This window comes from Antennarius striatus, chromosome 4 (genome assembly GCF_040054535.1).
Source record: "Antennarius striatus isolate MH-2024 chromosome 4, ASM4005453v1, whole genome shotgun sequence".
NCBI lineage: Eukaryota > Metazoa > Chordata > Actinopteri > Lophiiformes > Antennariidae > Antennarius > Antennarius striatus.
The window spans coordinates 22,908,635-22,930,729 of NC_090779.1; the positions used below are offsets into that span (position 1 = coordinate 22,908,635).

Genomic DNA, 22,095 nt, shown 5'->3' on the forward strand with positions numbered 1-22,095 from the left:
CTGTCTGTGGCCCCAGCCCGCCCCTTGCGGTGCCATAATTAGACGCTCATTCCTCCTGACGCGCTGCGCCTGCGATCATTCGCCCCCATCACCTCCTCGGAGTCGCTGTTCCAAAGGAGCGCTTTGCGGTTTTGTTCACGCGTCCTGCGCATTAACGCGGACTGTTCCAGGCTTGATCTCTTCATTCTCATCCAATGGGTCCGTGTGTGGCGCTGCTGGGCTCTCTGCTCGGAGTTCTCCTCGTCCAAGGTAAGTCACCTCCGTGGGAGGAAGGAGCACACCGCTGCGTGACGGGACGCACTCCCCCAGATGCCTCGAACAGACCCGCGGAGGTGATTCATGTCCCAGACTCGTTGGGGCATGTGATGGGTTCAGAGAGCTGAGAGCAGGTCTGGAGTCATTGTTTTATTCCGCTTCCATTGGTTTCTTTCACAGCTGACAATATAATGATATAAATTAAGTCGAAAAAGTTCATTTTAGGTGCGAAATAATTCAGGTGTCCCAACTAAAAGTGACCACCTCCTTTATTTATTTTTAAAAATGGATTTTATTGTAATGTTTACTGTATAACATACACACGTTTACCAAAAAAAAAAAAGACACTTCATATACATACCAGTATCTATAACCCAGTCCAAATAAATATATAAAGAAATATATATACTGTATAAAAGAGAAGTGAGGTCAAGAGTGGGCAAAATTAAGGGCGTTGAACATCTTTACACATCATGAAAATAGAAAAGTGTTAAACAGCGTCCAGTACGACCCAGACACGTCCCACTACACTTAATCCTGAGGCTGTTGTCTCTGAATATTGTCTATGTAGGACCCAGGTCTTAGGAGGTCCACGGTGGATGTTTGACAGCGATCAGTGCAGCTCTTCCAGATACAACCAGGACACCGTGACATTCGACCAGATCTTAACCCACACCGATTTCCACTCCTTTAAAATAACCCTATTTGCTACGACCACATCGAACGGACCACCTCCTGTATTCGTGACCTTTGTCTTGATTGGATGACAGAGGCCGAGCGCCCTGGTATGCTGGGATGCTCCTCAGGACAGAAAGATCCAGGAGGACGGGGGGTGGTGGACTCTAAGACACCTAGAATAGGGCTGCCCGGGTGTCTGGGTCAACGCTCCGGTCACACATGGAGGCAACGGGGACTCTTTCGTTTGGGATGGAAGTTGTGCAACAGGTTGGGTAAAAAAGCCTTCAAACCCCCTCAAAGGAGGGGGCTCTTGATGGTTTTAGATGATACCAGTTGGAAGTGAACGCTGCTGGTGTGACGTGTGGCTGAGGGAGCACCTCCTTCTTGGCTGAGCTCCACCTCCGGACCCGTTTATCCGTGTTTACATGAGGCGTCTAGACGCGGGAGAAGCCATGTGCTGCTCTGCCAAGACTGGACGGATCCCTTACAACCAGCACCGCCATCCAAGATGGAACCCCCCCCCCCGCCTCTGCTTTGTTCAAACGGCTCCACACTGGAGGTCCCTCTGGTGTGTCACAGCGGTGGTGTTGGAACGACTGGGAGCAACTTCCTCATGATGGAGTTGGTGATTGGCTCTGGAGAGGTCCTCCAGAGACTTCACCTCCTGCTGGGTGTCCTGGCAGGAGATCACTGGTGGCTGGTGGTGGTTTAGAACGACAGGACTTAAACTACTCCCCAACTGCTGGTTATTAAAGGAAAAGTTGATCCAGAAATGAAAATTCCCTCAGTAACTGAAGTCCATGAAGTCCATTATCCTGACTGATGGAGGAGGACTGGGTCTGTCTTTAATGAGAAGGAAGAACATAAAATGATGTTTTATTGCTTTACTGCGTGATCCAAAAGGTTCAGAAACCCCCAACCTCTACATTTCAGAAGATGTTAGTTTTCACTGTAGCCTCAAAGCTAAAAACATTAGCGTCTACCAGCTGTTTGGAAGACCGAGGAGGAAGAAGGTCGGTCTTGATGTAGTGTCATCTTTTCATTTGGAGCTAGTGGTCCCTCCCCAGAGAGGATGTGAGCTAAGGCTTTTAGCTTGGAGACTAAATGTCATCTTAAATATGTAAATGAGTTATCGTCTACACAGGAGGTAATTCAAGTCTCCAGAAGACCACAGGTCCCAAAGAGGGTAGAGTATATTTTAACTTCTTGGTTCTTATTTTTAGATTCTGAAATTTTCCATCTTCAAGGTAGAAACAGATCAAGAAACTGAATCCCATGAAATCAAGAGCGCCTTCATTAAACCTTTATACGACTCACTAATGGAGCGTTTTTTAGAACTTTGTCATTTTTGGAGTTGCTTCACCTACAGATCTGAAACGTTCAGACGGACTTTGAGGGCCCTGCTTGGTGAAGGGCTTTTAAAATGCCATCTCATTTCAATTAATCAGTTTATTGGCCCGAGGCTCCTGGGACGTGTCAGACTTCCAGAAGTCAGTCGTGAGTCAGCTATAGCTGCAACCTAATCGTAAATCTGCGGGGTTGGTGATCTTTTGTGCAGTAGCACGGTCACAGTTAATCCTGTGGGTTTATTTTCTTGTCTGGGCTGGAGAAAAACAATGCATTCTGGGACATGGAACAGAGCAGACGCTAAGTTTCAATGCAAAAGGGCTTCATGCGATGATGACTATTCCTGCTTGTGCTTCATCTTTTGATTTAATGGTTCTAAAAAAAAAAAATTCCTGCGCCTTCGGGAGAAAACAGCAAATCTCTAGAATGGAGTTCTGCTGTTCCAGATAACGAATCTAAATTATTTGGAATTGCTTCATTTTTGCCAGACGAGACCTTCGAACAGCTGGATTTGTTTGTGCATTTCCCAATCCCCCCCTCCCTCCCTATATTATTCAGCAACAGTGACTTTCTTTCCTCTTTTTTCCCCCTCTATCAGGGGGACTTATTGCTAATAACAATTTGGCACGACAATGCCGGTTAGAGCTGATCTGCCAGAGCTATTTCACATTTGGCAGATCACACTGACCACAGGCGAATGAATGCAGTGGAAGTGGTGGTGACGGCTGATTGTTTACAGAGTCCAGGCGTTCCACACGCTCTAATCCATGCGCAGAAACAACCACATCATCACCACAGAGCTGGTCCAGCTCCAGGCGAAAAGCCGCTCCTGTGTCTGCAACAACATATTTATCATTCATTGTCTTTGAAAAAAAAAGAAAAGAAAAAAGAAGCCCGCAGACGTTTGATTTGCCAGATTCAGATTTTTTTTTAAAAACTTTTCCATCTTTCAAGAAAATAAAAAAAAAAGACAAATTCTAGGCAACTTTCCTCAGACAACAATGGTAATATCTTTCTTTGTTTGGGTTGGGCGATGACCACTGAACGTCTGTGTCCACAGTGGAGCTCAGTGATGGATGATGGTCGCTATGGAGACTGTCTAGTCACCGGCGGCGACAGCAGGTTCACCTGATGCCTCCCTGACATAAAGTCAAGTGTTGCCTTTTGAAAACGGCATCATGTCACCTAATAAAACAAGATAGACCTATTATGGGTGCACTGCCAACTACTGGCCTGGCATGCAAGTTGCAGCATGTGCGCGTCAATTGTTTCCTAAAACATCACTATGGAAACGGGTCCATCGAGGATTGATGGATGGATGGATGCAGTTTGGATCGTCATAACTCATATTTAGAGAATGTAATGTGTGCCAGACGAAAAAGTTGCGTTCAACCGGAAACACATGGGTTCTTCTGAATGTCTGCAGGAGCAGAACAGATCTCCATAGAAGAATGCTGTAAAGACGGCCAGAAGCGAGCCAGTGATAACGAAGACTGCACCTCCCTCCCGCTCATCTCCGAGTCATCCACATGCAGGTGAGCAGGTGAAATCAGAAAGAAGGAGTTCAGCCGAGAATTTAAATTCATGCTGATGGAAGATAAAGAGGAATGGGACGTGTTTTAAGATTGGGAAAAAAAACGTTCACGTTAAGGGTGCAGGATGCGTCCTCAGAGAGTTGGAATTTAGCTTCTAGGCTAAATGTGCAAACATCCTTTTAAATATCTTTGAGAAAAATCATTAAAAAAATTTCTGAACACTTTAAAACAAGTCTCCATCTCCTGCTGGTGTGTGGGATGATTCTGTTGTGTTGTGAATCCGAAAAAATACTTCATTCATCAGTTTTTTTGTGGATTCATTATGACTGAATCCCAATTTTTTATTTTTTTTGGTGGGGTGGTGGTGGTGAACTGTTCCTTTATGACGACTGGAGGAATAAATCATTACCCACTCGTCTTTTGTCACAGTCGTACATTTTCTGTCTGCACCACAGAAGCTGCTGCACCATTGGCCCCCCAAGGGACGCAAGAAACGTCTGCAGGCCCTTTAACATGGGATTGCTTTCCCGTCCTCTCATAAATCTTATTCACTTCACGTGAGAGCAGGAAATGCTAATAGTGATGGGATAATTACACGTCTGCTTGTAACCCTAGAAGGTGTGCTGCTAATACGCCAGGAAGATCGAACTTATCCCAAATTTGTCCAAATTATAGTGTGAAGGTGGGGTGGGGGGGCAGAAAAGGAAATACCTCAGAGGTGAAATGCGACATAGAAAGACGATGGAAGAGAGGGAATAACAGGAAACCTGAACAATCACACCGAGAAAGAGAGAAAAAGAGAAGCGGGAGAACGACTTTGCCCTTAAAAGGTTGTGCAGAGGAGGTGTGCGCCGTGACGCGAATCCGAGACCCTCGGCGGTTTATGTGGAAAGAGATTTCTGGTAAGAGTTGATAAAGAGGCTGGAACTGAGACAGGAGAGGTGAAGGAGGGAGGGGGCGTGGGGGTGGTGGTGGTGGTTCTGGTTTCTGCTGCTATGAGACAAACTCTTAACTGATGGGATCCAACACAGTGGAATACGATTGGACAGAAACAAAGTCGCTGATGTGTCGATAATGATTCTGCTGCATGAGGGGATGATTCAAATATGCGATGTCTTCATCGCTCGCGTCCCATCTGTGGCACGTCGGCCCATCGGCGCGGAGGATTCTGCTCCAAACAAACTGTAAAATACTGGCAGCGGTTAGTCACCCCTGTTGTTTCACAGAACGGTTTCACCCAGAATGAATCATTATCTACTAAACTACCTGCAGATGTCAAGTCCAGTTCCTCCGTCCAGTGAGGCCAGACCGAGGCTGGTTGGAAACCTGACGTCTGCGGCGATGGAGAATTTAAGGCTAGGAGGTTGCTTGAAGTTTGAAGCGTTGCTGCGGAAACGTGCACTAAGACGTTCTATAGGAATACCACACGGCGTTCTATAGGGATACCTGCATACCTGTGTGTGTGTGTGTGTGTGTGTTTTGATAGGATGGTGCAGGAGCAGTGCTGCGTCACGGTGCTGGAGGACGACATGTGCACCGCCGGGATCAACACGGCCAAACAGGAAGGAGCCTGTCACACGTTATTCACAAACACGTGTGAGACCAAAACCACAAAGGTGTGTGTGTGTGTGTGTGTGCGTGTGTGTGTGTGTGTGCGTGCTCTTCACTCACTGAAAACACTGCTCACCAAAACCTCTCCTCAGTCAGCGTGCATGACATCATTCTGCTGGACAGCCACTAAGCAGAGTAATGATATGTGTGTGTGTGTGTGTTTGTGTGTGTACACACTGAGCAGAATGAGGTGTGTCGCTCCTTGGAGGATTGGAACTCATTGCCAGATAAGTCATGGGTTCAGATCTCACTCTAGGATCTTCCACGGGCTCAGATCCAAACGTTCCTTCATGTTTTTCCCCTCCAATCGACCCTGATTGTGTTTCCACAACAAGCCTCACAAAGACAAGAGGAGAGCAGACAAGTCGCTGCAGTTTCCTCCAAGGATGTGATAATTATAGTACAGCTTTAAATTCCTACAACACCCCCCTCCCCAACAAAAATAAAATAACATGTTTTACATGAGTTATAAATTAATAACACATCCTTAAAAAAAAGAATTTTCCTAAAAATATTTACCATCAATTGTCAGAAACAAATCTTGAGGCACCTTTCTGCCCCTCCCACTGAGGTGATGTGATGATGCACAGACCCTGAGGGGATGCCTGTCTGATTGTTGTTGTTGGTGGTGGGGGGGGTCTGTCGTTCTCCAGATGTGCTGTGACTGCTGTCTCCTGGGGAAGGTGTCCCAGCAGCAGGGCTTGTCCTGCGACCACAACCTGTCCGTGGGCTACCAGTGCAGCCTGGTGTCCCGCGCCTGCTGCGTGGACGGAGACCAGGTCAACCAGACCACGCCCACAGGAACACCAGAAGGTGGGTGGGAGTAAAGTGGGGGTAAATATTTCATTTTGAGGGGATTAAAGCCAGTAAATATAAAAAAGTATTTGCACCTAACTGCGATGGAGTTCCAAAATATTGAAAATCATAGACCTCCAGATGTTGATAATGTGAGCCAACGCTGCCCCCTGCTGGCGTGATATGATCACTGCTGTCAGAGGAGATGAGAATTCATCCTTCAGTTGCTTTCTCTCATGTCTAATGAAAAGTAAACTTTCTTATATTTAATTATCTACATTAAAAGTTGTGTCACTCAGCTTCATGCATGTAAATTTATAATCTTTTTTTTTTCTTCTCCAGTACGAAATAAGGATGAAACAAACAAAACTGCAGAGATTTCGGTTTTAAATGATCAGTGTAAAGGTACAGTACAAGATAATATGAACTTTTGTCGGTGGAACCAGATCAGCGATGAATTAAAAGCGTGTTTGTCTTTAGAGACGTGTGCTCATCGCTGCGTGGGCAACGACACATGTGAGTGTTTCCGTGGTTACAAGCTCAAACCGGATGGGAAGAGCTGTGAAGGTGAGTCGAACTCCTCCTCGTTGTTGAAGACTCGGCACTCAGAAACTTTTCGATCCACATACTAACTAACTAGGTTTTAACCCTTGGATGCACAACTTACTAATACCTACACTACAGTCTTCCACGAGTTGAGTCAAAAATGGCCGCCAATTAAAATCAATACATTTTTGCAATAAACTGGTTGCTATTCATCAAAATCTTTACAGCAAAGCATTGTAATATTTTTATATTCCAGGTCTGTAGTTTATTGCAAAAAAAAAATCCATTGATTTTAAGGGGTGTCATTTTTGACCCCACTCTTGGAACAGTGGGTTAGTGATACAAAATTAAAAATTTCTTAACATTAATGAAAAAATAACTAAAAATTCAAATGGCCTCATGAGAAACACCTGGAATATAGATATTACAACTTTTCATCTTAAAGCTTTTTGAGGAATAACAATCCTGGGGGTCATTTTTGCCCCACCTGTGCATCTAAGGGTTAAACTAACTAGTTTGTGAACTAACTGACTAACTAACCCATTAGGTTTTGAACAAATTAGTGCAAAACTGAGTTAGTTTAGAAGCTAACACCTGATTCAGAACTATTTAACATAAACATTGTATTTATATTTATTATTATTTATGTTTATGTTTACATTTACACTATCTTTTACACCTATCCTGGCTTATATGCTGTCAATTGCCCTTAGGTGACTAATAAAGTTTTTGAATTTGAATGTTCCGATTTCTGTGACCCCCCCCTCCCCAGATATCAACGAGTGCCTCCTGGGAGCCAGTAACTGTCGGGGGGGAGAGCGCTGCATCAACACGGAGGGGTCATTCCGCTGCCAGAGGGAGGTCAGCTGTGGGACCGGCTACGAGCTGACGGACAACAACATCTGTAAAGGTCGGTTATCGGTCGGTCCTGAACGCACCCGAGATGCGTTCAAGGACCACACCTAGATCCGATCATTCTGTTTCCTAGCGGCTTAAAGCCTGCTGTGTCCTCCTATCCAGATATAGACGAGTGTGAAACTGGGATCCACAACTGCGTCCCTCAGTTTGAGTGTCAAAACACCCAAGGGTCATTCCGTTGCGTCCCTAAGGTCAAGTGCGGTGTGGGCTACATCCAGGATGCCCTCGGCAACTGCATCGGTAAGCTGATAACGTCACGTATGTGGCATTACATATTTCAAATCAAGGAGTGTCAAATCCTCCCTTTGGAGTCTGGATATTGGTAGTGGTGGCGACGGCTGATGGTTCTGCAGAGAAGTTGGTGAATCTGTAACAGAAGATTTAGAGGAATGGATAGAGTCATATTTAAAAAGCCGACAGCCAGATGATTGGCTGACAATCTACTGGACAGATCTGAATGAATGGCTCCAGAACAGGAGAATCGGTTGTGAACCGTGTGTTTCCTGTCCAGATATAAACGAGTGCGTCAGCCAGACGGCCCCGTGCCTCCGGGGGCAGGTGTGCATCAACACCGTCGGCTCCTATGTCTGCCAGAGGAACTCCGTCAACTGCGGTCGAGGCTATCACCTGAATGAAGAGGGGACGCGCTGCGTTGGTAGGTCGGCCCAGCTTGATTGAGTATATCACTGACCTACCCAGAACACCCGGGGGCAGCATTTGCATTTTCCATGTGAAAAAAAATTCTGGATTTAGCTATTATTATACAAATTATACATATAAATTCTTTTTGTAAATGCTCTTTTTTTGACATTTGTCAGAAAGTCTATTACACCTCATTTTACGGAAACGAGATTTTTCTGGTACTTCTTTCATGGTTTGAGCTTTAAAGGGTTAAACCTATCCGTCCCAATAATATCAGGCGTGATGATCAGATGATAATCAGTGCAGGATCTTCCTATCTAGGAGGTTTTCAGCTGAAAAAATAGCAGCTCGCTACTTGACCTTTAACATTTAACCTACAGCCATTATTAAGGGTAACTTTAGCCCGCAAAAACTGACACCTCAACCATTTAATGTGTGTAGAAGGTTATAAAAATGAACACACACAAGCATATATTTAAATATTTAAATGTGCAATTTGACCAAAGTCACCTTTTGTTCTCCAGACTTAACCATTCAATCCTATTTGATGTTGAACTCCACCTACATCATTTAAACCAATCAAATCGCTCTGCTGGCCACAGGTGGGCCCACCTGAAGTGAACACAATCTGACTCCACCCCCTCTCAACCTCCCCCTGCAGATATCGATGAGTGTCGGGGTCCTGAGAAGGTGTGCTCGGGTCACGGATGCATCAACCTGCTGGGCTCCTACCGCTGCGAGTGCGAGGCGGGCTACATCTTCAACAGCATCAGTCGGGCGTGTGAAGGTGGGCGGAGCCACGCTCCCCTAAGCGTTACCGAAAAACACACAACTGGTCCTGAGACTTCGCTGCATGTGTGTGTGTGTGTGTGTGTGTGTGTGTTTCAGATATTAACGAATGCAGGCACTACCCCGGACGCCTGTGCGCTCACAAATGTGACAACATCCTGGGGTCCTACAAGTGTAGCTGCACCACCGGCTTCAAGCTCGCTCTTGACAACAGGAACTGTGATGGTGAGAGAGAAGGGACGCCTTGATTATTAACCAATCATTATGGGGGGTGGGTGGGGGGGTGGAGCCTGTGTCATGTACTCATTTGATTGGATAATCTCCCCTGGGTTGTGGGCAGATCTGAATGAATGCGAGAGCAGCCCCTGCAGTCAGGAATGCGCCAACGTCTATGGATCCTACCAGTGTTACTGTCGCCGTGGTTACCAGCTCAGCGACATCGACGGCGTGACGTGCGAAGGTGAAACGGGACACGCCCTTCTCCTTTATGCTAGCATACATACATTTTTAGCTCCACAGATTTGAGATTAATAATCTTTTTTTGAAGGGTTATTAATTAGTTTTTGATTCTGAACAGTTTTTCTTTGCAGTAAAAATACAGCGCTGACATGTAATTTGACTTCCCAGCGTTTGACTGTAATAAATGCATGAAGGAAAACATAGCTGGGAAAAAAAAGTGTAAAACGTCGATAATCTCAGATTATCGTGGAGCGTTTTTTTGTGTAAACCAGGTATAATCCCATCATTTATGAACGTTTGAAATGTATTTTCTGGTTTTTATCTGCAGACATCGACGAGTGCGCCCTCCCCACCGGGGGTCACATCTGCTCCTACCGCTGCCACAACACCCCCGGCAGTTTCCACTGCTCCTGTCCCTTCAACGGCTACACCCTGGCCTACAACGGGCGCAGCTGCCAGGGTAGGCGACACGCCCCCCCCCCCCCCACCCCCACCCCCGTGACGCCGGATGACGGGGTCGTCATCACATTTTTAACTTATGTGTGTTTTGTTCTCTCCCAGATGTCGATGAATGCGTGACGGGAACACACACGTGTACGGAGAACCAGAGCTGCTTCAACATCCAGGGGGGATTCCGATGTCTGTCCTTCGACTGTCCCAACAACTACCGGCGTGTTGGGGAGACGTGAGTAACCGGGACAGACGTTCTTCGGGGTTAAATGTGTCGTCAAGAAGTTTCTTTTAAAGCAGACGCGGCGGGTTGAGCAAAATAAAATAAGAAAATCTAGTTAAATGAAGTACCATATTGATTTAAAACCAATTAAAGGCCTTAAAAACAAGCAGCGGCGCCTTAAAGTGTTCGCGATGCCGCGCAGGAGAGACGCTGTCGCCCAGGTTCAGAACCCCCAAACCGACCTGTGTTCACATGGATGTGAGGTTCTGCATGTCCAGCAGGCTGGATGCTGGGGTGACTGTAGGACGGTGATGGCGGTGGTGGTGGGGGGGCGTGGGGGTGGGGTCGGCTGCAGCATGTCCAGAATGATGGAATGCACCCGGATGTGTTGGCGGTAGAGGCTGTGTGTGACGGAGGCAGGACCTCCTGCATGACCCCACCGTGATCGGCTGCAGAATGATTCTTCCACTGCATGCCATGCACGGCCAATTAAATTTACACCTGGTCTCTCTTTCTCTCTGCCTGCCCCCCCCCCCCTTCCCACCCCCACCCCTCTTCTCTCATTGCAGTCGATGCGAACGCTTGCTTTGCAATGACTCTGTCGAGTGCCTGGCCATGCCCCTGAGAATAACCTACTACTACCTCACCTTCCCCACCAACATCCCCGTCCTCACCAGCATCTTCCGCATGGGCCCCTCCCACACCGTGGTGGGCGACGACATCCAGATCGCCATCGTTCAAGGCAACGAGGGCGGGTTCTTCCAGACGGAGCGGGTGCCCACCGGCGGCGTGATGTCGGTGGCGAGGCTCATCAACCAACCGCGGGACTTTGAGCTGTCGGTGGAGCTGAGGCTGCGTCGCTACGGGACGCTCAGCACCTACCTGGCAAAGGTGTTGGTGTTCGTCACCCAGGAGGAGCCCAGAGTGCCCTACGACCCCCTGCTAGAATAAACCGGTCCAACCACTCTTAAAAAGGATGAGACATTTTAAATGCAAAAGTCCGTTTTGTGGCGTATTTGTTATTAAATTAGCGACCTGACGTTAAAATTTGGTTAAAAATAATTTGTGAGCCTCACCTCGCCTCAGATTGGACCAATCGGAACAAGATTTAAGGAAGGAAGACCAACATCTGAGCATAGAGATCTTTTTTCAAACAAAATTTCAGAAAATAATCTTTTAATAATTATTATTTGATGGTAATTTTTTCATTCGTAACGATTTTTTTACTAGTTTTTTAATGTCAGGCTGATAATTTAATGGCAAATACGCCCCTATGTTTGGTACGCTAAATAAGTAAAACTTTAGCGTCAGCGACTCACCGGCCGTGAACCTCACTGGTTGCTAGGTAACATCTAACAAAATAATATTCGGCGTTGTCTTTAGAGAACATTTCTTTCATTTTTGAACCATTCAAATATCAATAGAGGTGAGTTGCTGGAAAAAGTGGGGCCTGTTCGAGATATCGGCATGCTAATTTTAATGCTACATGCATTAGCTTGCTAAAGATGACTCGTCGTTTTTTTTAAGAGTGGAAATAAATTTTTTTTAAAAATCCCAGCCTCAAAAAGTTTTCAGTAATGAACAAATTTGCCTAATCAACACTTTGATATTAGAAATAAGAATGATTGATCAGCAGTGAGGTCGAACCGAACGCAAAGTTCCAGGAGGTGAGGCAGCATGCTCGCCGCTAGGTGGCACTGTAGGTCAGGGTAAAAACCCAAAGGGGAACAATCCACGTGGGTCTGCGGCTGTGTGTGTTCTGATGATGGTTGTATGATCAAGTCTGACGTGTTTTTTAACAATATTTCTTGGTTTTTGTGTTGGGTGAATGGTTTTCTATTAAAAGTGAAATAGCACATGCTTAAATCCAGCGCTTGGTAATGATGCATTGTGGGATTTTATCAAATATGACGCGGAGAGGAGCTGGAATGTGAGTCCACAGCACAGATGGAAGCGTTAAAGTTCATATTCTAGTTATGCCAGCAGGAAACACACAAAGATGTGAGAGTAAATGAAGCTGCAAAATATTTCAGGTTAAAAGCATTTATTTTCATGTAATTTATGATTCTTGATGATTTTGTTCCTTTTAAAAAAAAACTCAAGACAAGTAACTCCCAAACTTCCCGTATAAATGTATGTTTTGTCACGATGAACCATAAACCCATCTTTTGATAATCCAGATCGGGCCTTGAGCACCAGATGTGCGACGGGTTCTAGGAGAGGGAAATGTGCACCAGCAGGAGAGTATAAATAGTCTGACGGGCGGCCAGGCTGCTGCCCGACAGTTGTGGCTTATAATAACTGTAAATTCAGATGTCCCAGGTTCCTCCTGTCCGGAGCTGTCAGGCCAGTAAGGATGCTCTCGGTCCCCGGTGGGGATATCCTTAAAATAAGAACATTGGTTTTTCCCTCCCTCCTGACATTGAGTTATGGGGCTCTGGGCTCTGACTGGTGGTCTGAACAATTTGTGGTACGGCAACACAAAATGAATGATGCCCTGCAGTGTTTGTGTTGGGGCGTTATCAATGTGCCGACTATAAATAATAATTACCAAAAAAATAAAAGCCCCTACGCTTGACCAGAGGACTCTTCATCCAAAAAAGTCTGTTTTTCTTTCTGGTCTGAAAGTATTGGGGTTTTTCTTCTGGGCTTTGGAGGCACTGGGGGTTGGGGTTGGGGGGTGGGGGAGATGATGAAGACGTGCACGCTCGGGTATTTACACAAGCGCACGCATGCACCATTGAACATGCTGGGCTCACGCATGCAGCTGCACTTAGCTCCACTTGCTGCCCCGGCTTTGAAGCGCCCATCTGTGTGGAGGCTGCAGTTCATCCTGGGTCATTATCTCGTAAATTTACCCTCTCACCTCATCCTCCGGAGCCCAGTTTGGGTCTTTCTGCAGCTCGGCCCGTGGTATTACAAAGTCGGAGAACATTTTGTGGCTTTGGCCCGAGCCAAAGCAAAACTTGGACCCACCCGGTAATTGCTAATTACAAGCCCCTACCCAGTGGCGGCTTTGACTTTTTCGTCAGGGGCTTCTTTCCTCGTTTTCGGCCGACGGAGCCCTGCAACCCAAGCTGGGCCTTCGCTTTGAGCTTCAGCCTATAGGTCCCCTGAGGAGCGCCAGAGATTCACGGCCCATGACTCACAATGCGGCTATATGGCTGCCGTGCACATTAACCAGACTTATACATGGCAACACAGCTGTTTTCTTAACCCAATATAGCGGCGTGCTGACTCGTCTCTCCTGCGAAGCCTGAATTTAACATCTTGGATGTCAAAGCCGAGGATCCTATTTGCTTTCGAAGCCTTTTTTTTATGAGTTCCTCGTCATTTCAAAGAGCAACTCTTGACTCCGTTAGAGCCTCAGAAACAGAGACAGGTGGTGAACGGCGAAACCTGAGGTGGCGTTAGCTTCAGGGAACCAGCCGAGGGGCTCCCTTTCCCGCTGACCTGTCACTGATAAGTCTGGAATAAACAAAGCCCTAAATAATAGGATGAGAGCTATGGGGGTGGGTGGGGGCTGGGGAGTTGTCTAGTCATGTGGCTCACAATTTAGGAGTCTTTTAGAAACACTCCCTTCCACCATAAATCCTCCTCAGGAGATTATCTGACGTGAAGTCAGCGATGCTCAGCGAATCCAAATATTTTCCCGAGCAGGTTGTGGATCATTCTGAGGGCAGTGATTCATTCCCCAAGCAGCTTGAAGCTCAGCGACAGAGAAAGCATTATTATTCCTCTGATCCAAATTGAATCTGATTGGTTTTGATGTTGACCGCTGCCGTCGCCACCGGAGTCCCGCTGAGTCCTTGATTAGGCGCTGGGCTGGTCTGAACGACGCCCTGTCATTGTGAGCTTTAGAAACCAAAGGCTGTCGACTCTGAAGTCTCCATATAGACTTTACCTAAAAGGTCAGAGGTCATTTGTGGGTATCTTTCTGTGGGCGTGTGTTGGTTCTCTCCTCTAGGAGCCCGAGGCTGGAGCGCTCCGACACCGTCCGCTGCATCAAGACCTGCCAACCCAACGACGTGGCCTGCGTCCTGGACCCAACGCACTCGGTGTCCCACACCTTCATCTCCTTACCCACCTTCAGAGAGTTCACCAAGCCTGAGGGTAGGTCTGTCATCAAGACAGGAAGTGTCTCCTCCAAAATAAAATAAAAGCCTTGAGACGATTCGGAGAGGAACCGTCAGTTGGCGTGCGCGCCAATGCTAAAGATAGAGGTGCTTGCGGTTGTAGTCTCCATCTTCATGTCTTCTGGGTGACCCAAGTGTGAATCAGTTTATTACCTATACTGTTGAAAATGCAGCCAATACTATTAACTCTCTGGTCTCTGAATCCGTGTCCTAATCCCTGAGCACCCGTCACCTCCATTTCCCTGCAGCAGTCAGATTGACCAAGACTATCTCTGCGCCCCCTAAATGATATACACCACCATGTTCTCGCCGCCGCCAGCTCTGAGGAACTGCTGTAATCACACTGAGACGGCGGCGGCTGACAAGGCGTGTAGAGCAGGTTTCAGACGCACTCATGCTCAATGTGACGGGGAGTGAAGCTCATGTCGTTCCTCATGAGCTCAGAGTCGGGGTGCAGAACGTTTGGGGCCCCAAATGCCCCAACCTGAAAAAAGTTGGTTGGAGCTTTTCAATGCAATCCAGAGGGTTTTGGGCTCCGAACCCTTTCGGGGTCTAATTGTTATGTTCCCCCCCAGAGATCGTCTTCTTGAGGACCACTGTGCCGGCCTACGGGTCCTACCACCTCGGCAGCTACGACGTCAAGTTTGACATCCTGGAGGGCAACGTGGAGGACGCCTTCGACATCCTGAAGCGGGTGGAGAGCGGAACATTTGTGGGTGAGTCCAGCGATTACACCAAGCCGCCGCAAACTTTGAACAATAGCAGCTTTAACAGGGTAACAGTCTCTGTGACGGGAAATTGCGTTTTCTTCTTGACAAAGGAGGTTTTTTTTTGTTTTTTTTTCCTTACCTCATTTCTCATTTTGAAATATGCATGTGTGTTTCTTTTCTTCTTTTTTTAAAAATTTCAAAATCAAACTCACATGTGCCCCCCCCCCCCCAAAAAAAATCTCACGAGCATCCAGATGTAAATGCATCTGACACGGCCCGTTCTGGCCTCTGCCGTGTGGTGGCATCATGTAACTGTCATCATCTTCATCGGGGGCCCTCGGTGCCGGTGGGGGCCGTCAAGAGACGTGTCCTCTGAGTGGCTCTCGGAGACAGACCGAGGCCTGTTTCTGTCTAGCCAAATATTTGGCATGGGTTTTCTTGCGGTTCGACAAAGTACCATTAAATTCACTTATCTACGGCTGTGCTTATTCCAAGCAGATCATTATTTTCCATAATAACTTATAGCGGTCTGAATGTAGTGGAATAGAGCGTATAAATCCACACGTGTATTCACACACACGCACGCATGAGTGACCGTCAGCTGGAAGCGGCAGATATGATCTCCATGTGGAACGACGGCACGTTTCCATGGAAGCCCCTCCTCATCAGGGGGAAGGGGGGGTAGACTGGACCGGGACGCTGGGATGCAGGCAGGTGGTGGTGGTGGGTGGAGGAAGAGGAGGTGCACAAACAGACGTGTGTTTTTTGAAGCGTCTTTAAAGCCGTGTTTCTGTTAGAATGTGCAATTCTGCATGAGTGACGAGCCTTATTGTGTCATATATCATCTATTGTGTGTGTGTGTGTGTGTGTGTGTGTGTGTGTGTGGTGGGTTTATGAGAAATTCCCTGTTTATGGTGCTTCTCATTTGCAGGGTTTTGCATGCATGTGTGTGTTTCCAGGAAAGAAAGAAAGAGAGAAAGAGAGAGAGACGAAGCGAGCGACTCGGTAAAACAGTGAAAGAGAAAAGTAATCCTGGACGTCGGCTTCATGCGGTGAAACGTATTGTTCCGTTTCCCCCCGCGCTAGGCCTCCGCGTCTCGCCGAGCATTAGAGCATTTAGACCGGCGCCCACATGAAAGCCCCATTTGTGAGAAGCCGCTTCACCAAAACCCGTCGTATGCTTACTAGCTGCAGCTTTTGCGTGTTAGCACCAGTTGCTAACACATACCCAAATGAAGTCGGTGTGTGTCGGGGTCCTCGTGGGGACCCGGTGTCCGCGTCTGCTTCGGTTTGCAGTCGCCGCCGTTGCGTAACCGTTGCATGAGTCCCGCTGACGTGTCGCTTCAGGAAGCCGGTTTTCCCAGTATCTCCAGTGTCTCCAGCAGCTCGGTGGGACGTGAGCAGGAGCAGACAGCGAGGCTCCACCGACGGACAAGTGTGTGAACTCAGGCTAACTCTGGACATTATTGTTGGCCTCGATCGGTGTTTTTCGAAACGGGACAAAAGAGCCAATTAGGAATCCCCAGAATCCGGCGCTAACTCGAGAAAAGGTTCGATTGGCTGAAGCTACTTTTCTGTTCTGCTCACTTAGCAGTCGGCTGCACAATGGCGTGTAGTGTTTGCACACACACATCCACACACACACACACACGCACACACACACAGATGCCAATAAATTCAAGAACTGTAGCGCTCCCATCCCAGTTCCTGGTCATCCGTCACCGGCGTTCCCCCCGCTGACCCTCCATCTGTGCAAATCCAAGCCTTTGGGAAAACACCATCAGAACCAATCAGGTGCGTCCAGGTTCCCATGACGACCACAGTAGCACAGACCACACAGAGCCCGGCAGGTGTGTGATTCGCTCTAATCCTCTCGACAAAAGACAACACTCGTGACTCATCGCCGGCGCACGAGGAGGAGTCGTGATGAAGGACGGCTTGTTTGAACGGGTCGATGATGAGATGATGGATCCGGGCCGTCAGGCAGGTGGATGGATGAGTCGTGTGCCGGAGGCGCACAGACCGACATCGTTATTGTCTACCTCCAGTGAGGCATCAAGCGGCGTTCTGATGTTTGGCCTCGCCGTTGTGTATCCAGGTCTGTCTCACCTCTCTGCTGCTTTCCATGACCTCACACCTGTTGATGAGGCTGTCGCATTCAGAGAAAAAGGTGATCGATGTCATTTGAGATACGAGTGCTGCTCTGCACAGACATACCAAAGACAATCAGAGATACGAGTCACGCTTCAGTACACCGCTGCTAGTTGGTGGATGGATACGACAATCGGTGAGACCGGATCTCGTTTTCTTTGGTGGAGTAAAGACTTTTGCGTTTATTTTCATTCTTTATAATTGTTAACATAACCTATACAATTAATTACACACAGGTAAAGTCTGCATGTCTATTATTAATAAAAATAATATCATAATTTTCACAATTTTGAGGGTTTGGGGCTTTTTTTAAAAGGCTAGAACAGATTAAAATGATTTTAAGTCACGGAATGACTTAAAGGCTAATTTTTGATCTTAATACAGCCCCCTCCCTCCTGGGATGAATGCCCTTTTATTTGATATTCTACATTTGGCTTAGCTGACATCATGTGTCACGTGACTGCTGTGAAGATCACACGTCGCGATTGAATTTACTTCAATTTACTTTAAACACACAACACTCCCCCCCAGGTGGTCCTCCAGCGACCAAGTCTCGATGACAAGATAGCCGTGTTTGCAGAGGCGTGTTAAAAACACGGCATGTTCACATGTACTTCGTATTGCTCGCAATAAAACTGTCTCAATAATTCACCGCTTACACTTATCTTCCTCGGTTTGAGCTGTTTAATTTACGCTCATCATCACTCTTCTGTCTGGCGCTGTGATTTCAAGAAAATGTAAATTCTCAAGGCTCTTACCCGACAAAAAATGAATGCTCATAATCTGCCAAAACAGATAGCAAGGCACTTAAACGACTTATCTTTCTTCCATTTACTCTGAAGCCAGAGGATGTAAAATAAAAGCATGATTTGAAGCAGGTTTCCATCTCCTCCTCTCCGTGAAGTCTCCGCTTTATTTTCCGCGTCTCGACTTTTAAAGCTCGCCGGGTTGTGTTGCACAAAAGGTTGCGGTGGCGACGACGGCGGGTGTTACGTCATGTCAGCTGTTCCGACCCAGAAAAAGAACTAGCCGATGCCCCACAGCCATGACGTCACCACCTAGACAAAGTCATTATTCCCCCAACTTCTTAGCTTTTCGGGGCTAAACTTGAGAAATCGCGACAGGAAGTGGAACGGCCTGCAGTCCCCTGTGTGCATCGGGGAACTTTGCAGCACCTGGATGCGTTCCAGCGTCTTCCCTGCAGCGAGCATGCGCCGCACAGCCAGCATGTCATTATACAACACTGCGGTGAGGCCGACGCATAGTTTTCATTTGTCTCTGGTGTTAAACCCGATCATTTTGGATTCCGCCATACACTTCCTCGCTGAGTTGTAGAAACCAGAAAAGCCAGAAATTGCACTGTTTACATGTAACCCTTCAATATTGCAGCCGTTGTGGCCGTGAAGGATGACATATGTCTAAATATGTGCATGCTGGTAGCATCTCTGCGGCTAGAATGCATGTATTTAAGGCTACTTGCTCTCTGGTGTGAAGACACCTCTGGATCTCAGGTGGTGGCGGTGGCCAATCAGAAGCCAACCTGTTCTGTTACCTTTGGCTTTTCTCCCTCCGTCCTGGTTGAGACGTTACAGAGATGAGTATGCGGTTGTGGTCGCCGCGGAGACCCAGCTGTTAGCGGATGCCTTCCTCTTCTGTGAGGATACCGCCGCGCCTCTGATGCTCATGGAAACTCAGAGTCATCCTGGTCACGCAGCCCGACTCCAGCGCCCAGCTCCTCTACGAAGAATGATAACATAATCGGACGTTTTTGCAAAAAATAGAGGAAAAGGCCACACCTAGCATCGGGAATGTACGAATGAATGGAAAGTTATGAATTATTCCTGACTGTCCCAAGCCTCTCTGTGTTTATTCAAACTGGAAGTGCGAAGGTGGAACAGCGCCGCTCTGGTGGTGGCTTTTATGCAACCCTCACTACGTTTAAAGGCCCATTTGCGCTCCATATTAAAGTAGGAATACCCATGAATATTTTTGTACAGATCTAGATTAGTAGAAGACTCCAAACTGGATCTCCACCAGGACCCAAGAGTCTTAAAACTAAATCAAACCCAAATTCCAATAAGAAATGGATCTTCAACTTGTTGGCGCAGGAATTTCATTAAAATCCTCGAGTAGTTTTTGTGTAATCCTGCGAGGAGATAAACAAACAGGTTCAACATGAGCTCACTGGTTTCTTCTGTTTATTCATTGGATAAAGTCGAGTTCAGTAAGTTTAGCTTCTTTTTTTTTTCAGATTTCAGTGGAAAAACTTTCAGCTCAGACCTCATAATTGAGTGTTTAGTCCTCATTAGGGCGCATTTACTGCATTCAGGGCCTTTATGGGGACTGAAACCCATCTGTCTTTGTGGTGGTCCACATTGTGCTCATCATCTTACTCATCTTCATCATGTGTTTCATCCGCCCGGCACGGACGCTTGTGAACTGGTTTAACTAGACGGACAAAATGATGAACCTCCTGAACTCGCCATGGGTTTGAGTCGGTCAGCGCCCGCGCTAACTCGGTGGGCTGTTTGGACCCCAAAAAAACAGACTCCACCCTCTTTTATTTCCACTTTTCTTCGTGTTGCGGCGTGGCTCTTTCTGATGCCGCTGATGCTTTGGAAACAATGAAATCTCAGGGTTTCTTCTCTCCGTGTCCGCGTCACTACGCAACCAGAGTCCCAAAACACCCCCCCCCCAAAAAAAAAGGAAAAAAAAAAAAAGGGGGCAACCCTGGTGGAAGTGGGCCCCCGTTTTCACGTTGTTCCGACTGCTTATCGCCAGGAATCTGCTAGAATCTGCCCACAGATCCGTCTCTCCGAGAGGGACGTGAGGGGGTGAGACAAAGTGACGGAGGCTCCTCTTCCTCGCCCCTCCCGGAGTCAAAGATGGATTCCTTGGAGGAATGCCTCCACGGCTGTATCGCGTGACTGCGACTGCTCCCCTCCATCAAACACATGGGACTCATTTACCATTGTGGGCCGTAGTTGATGGTGCCACAAACACCAGCCCCACCCCACCCCCCACCCCCACCCCGCTCCATTGGCAAAGAGAGCTTGAAGACATTACTGAGCTGAATGTCACTGAGCTGAATGTCACCACCCTCTACCGCTGACAGCCTGGATAAACACTGGCACCCCCCCCCCCCCCAAAAAAACCGCCGCCTCCCACCCAATTGCATGTTCACTTAAAACGAGCATCCATGAATTCCACGGGCGTTCAGTAATGCTTGTAATGCTTCTCCTGTGGAAGTTCGGGATGGGGGGGCGGGGGGATTAATCTCCAGATGAGACAGTCTCGACATCGCTGCACTTTATTTAACAAATTATGTTGGTTGTCGTTCACCTCGATTCCCCCCCTCAAGATTCCTCGAATATTGCGACATAAATTTCCACAAGGAGGATGGAGTTTGAAAAAGGAACCATTTTGTTTATGTAAATATCTTTTAAATAAAGGTGTTTAAATATCTGACATCTTAATTCACTTTAGTGTGTCAACTGCTGCCGTTTTAGTTCATTCTAATGTCATAAGAGCAACATGCTAGCAATGAGGCAGAGAGGCTTCCTGGTTTTATTTGGACCCCATTAGGACCACAGCTTTAGATCCTTCAGGATTATTATTCTGATAGAGATTCTAAGAAAACTTCTACATCAGTGGAAGATAATCTTCCTGTTGACTGAATTCAGTTTCAGTTCCAATCTGTTCACAGTTCAATCTGGATTATGATTAATTTGTTTTCTAACAAATCTGGATTTTTTTTTGTGATCCTACAAACATTCTGCATCACCAGACCCAGGATGTGACCCGGATCCAGATCGGACTCTGATGGCGTTTTGCTGTTCCTCTGTCTCCTCCAGGTGTTGTTCGGCAGGTGAAGCCCCTGATTGGTCCGTTGTCTACGGTCCTGAAGTTGTCCATGCGTAACCTGATGAATCAGGGCGACTCCAGCCAGAACATCATCAACGTCCACGTCTTTGTCTCAGAGTTCTGGTTCTGAGGGAGTCTGGATTTGACCACATGGATTGAGACGTCCCTCGCCAACGTGATTGGTCGGTATCAGCGCTGATATTTGGAGTCATGTGATTGTTTCATATGAATATGAGCTGGTTCTTCTTTGTTTGTAATGACAAGCTCGGCCTGAATGCATCCTGTGCGTCTGGCATAACGGAGCAAACACAGAAAAAATTATGTTATTAAAGGTATCTTGAAGAAATTATCTTTTTAAAAGTTGGAAGTGCATGCATTTAGAAGGGTCATTAGAGAATATGAGTATTCGACCTTGTTCTTTTCATGGTATTATAAGCCTTTGTTGTAACGTTTCCTTTCTTACTGTATGCATTGGAGGAGGTATTTTTGCTATTGAATAAACGCTATTTTAGTTACAGAATTATCTCATTTTATTTTTTGCATTTGAATTTCCTACTGAATTTTCACATAGTTCTGCATTCACACGGCATTTGGACAGAAATTGCCCCACACACAAATCCGCAAAAATGACTGAAAATTGTGTAGTATGCATGCCGGGGCAGTAGGGGGCAGTGTACCGAGTCACAATCAATCAGTGGAGTGTTAATAAACTGAGCAGAGCCTTCAGCACAAACGACACAAAATGCAAACACAAAATGTGTCAGTTGATGAATGATTGCACCCAGGAGACTGTACGTAGCATCGTGATGCTGTCGCCATGACAACACTTTACACAGACTCTTCGGCTGAGTTCACACCACCCGTGAAACTCCTGTCGTTAGTTTATGATCTTCCGTTGATCCAGATCGACTCTTCAATTGGAACTTATTCACAGATTCATGCAGACTCTGAATCTGTATTATGTCAGCTACCTGTAGGGGGCAGCG

General features: G+C 46.9%; 1 protein-coding gene across 2 annotated transcripts; it reads left to right on the top strand.

The window, feature by feature from the left end:
* Window positions 1–45: 45 nt before the first annotated feature.
* Window positions 46–21,629, top strand: fbln1 (fibulin 1). Of its 2 annotated transcripts, XM_068312539.1 has the most exons (17): window positions 47–249; window positions 3,707–3,815; window positions 5,302–5,431; window positions 6,080–6,239; window positions 6,564–6,626; window positions 6,702–6,788; window positions 7,540–7,677; window positions 7,788–7,925; window positions 8,197–8,340; window positions 8,989–9,114; window positions 9,216–9,341; window positions 9,457–9,576; window positions 9,904–10,035; window positions 10,137–10,260; window positions 14,216–14,361; window positions 14,960–15,100; window positions 21,100–21,629. In XM_068312539.1, the coding sequence occupies exons 1-17, from the start codon at window positions 195–197 to the stop codon at window positions 21,237–21,239; spliced, it is 2,079 nt and encodes a 692-aa protein (XP_068168640.1). In that variant the 5' UTR covers window positions 47–194; the 3' UTR covers window positions 21,240–21,629. The 2 variants fall into 2 exon arrangements, with proteins under 2 accessions (XP_068168641.1, XP_068168640.1); XM_068312540.1 differs by lacking the exons at window positions 14,216–14,361; window positions 14,960–15,100; window positions 21,100–21,629 and adding an exon at window positions 10,818–12,119 and having other exon boundaries at window positions 46–249.
* Window positions 21,630–22,095: the final 466 nt, after the last annotated feature.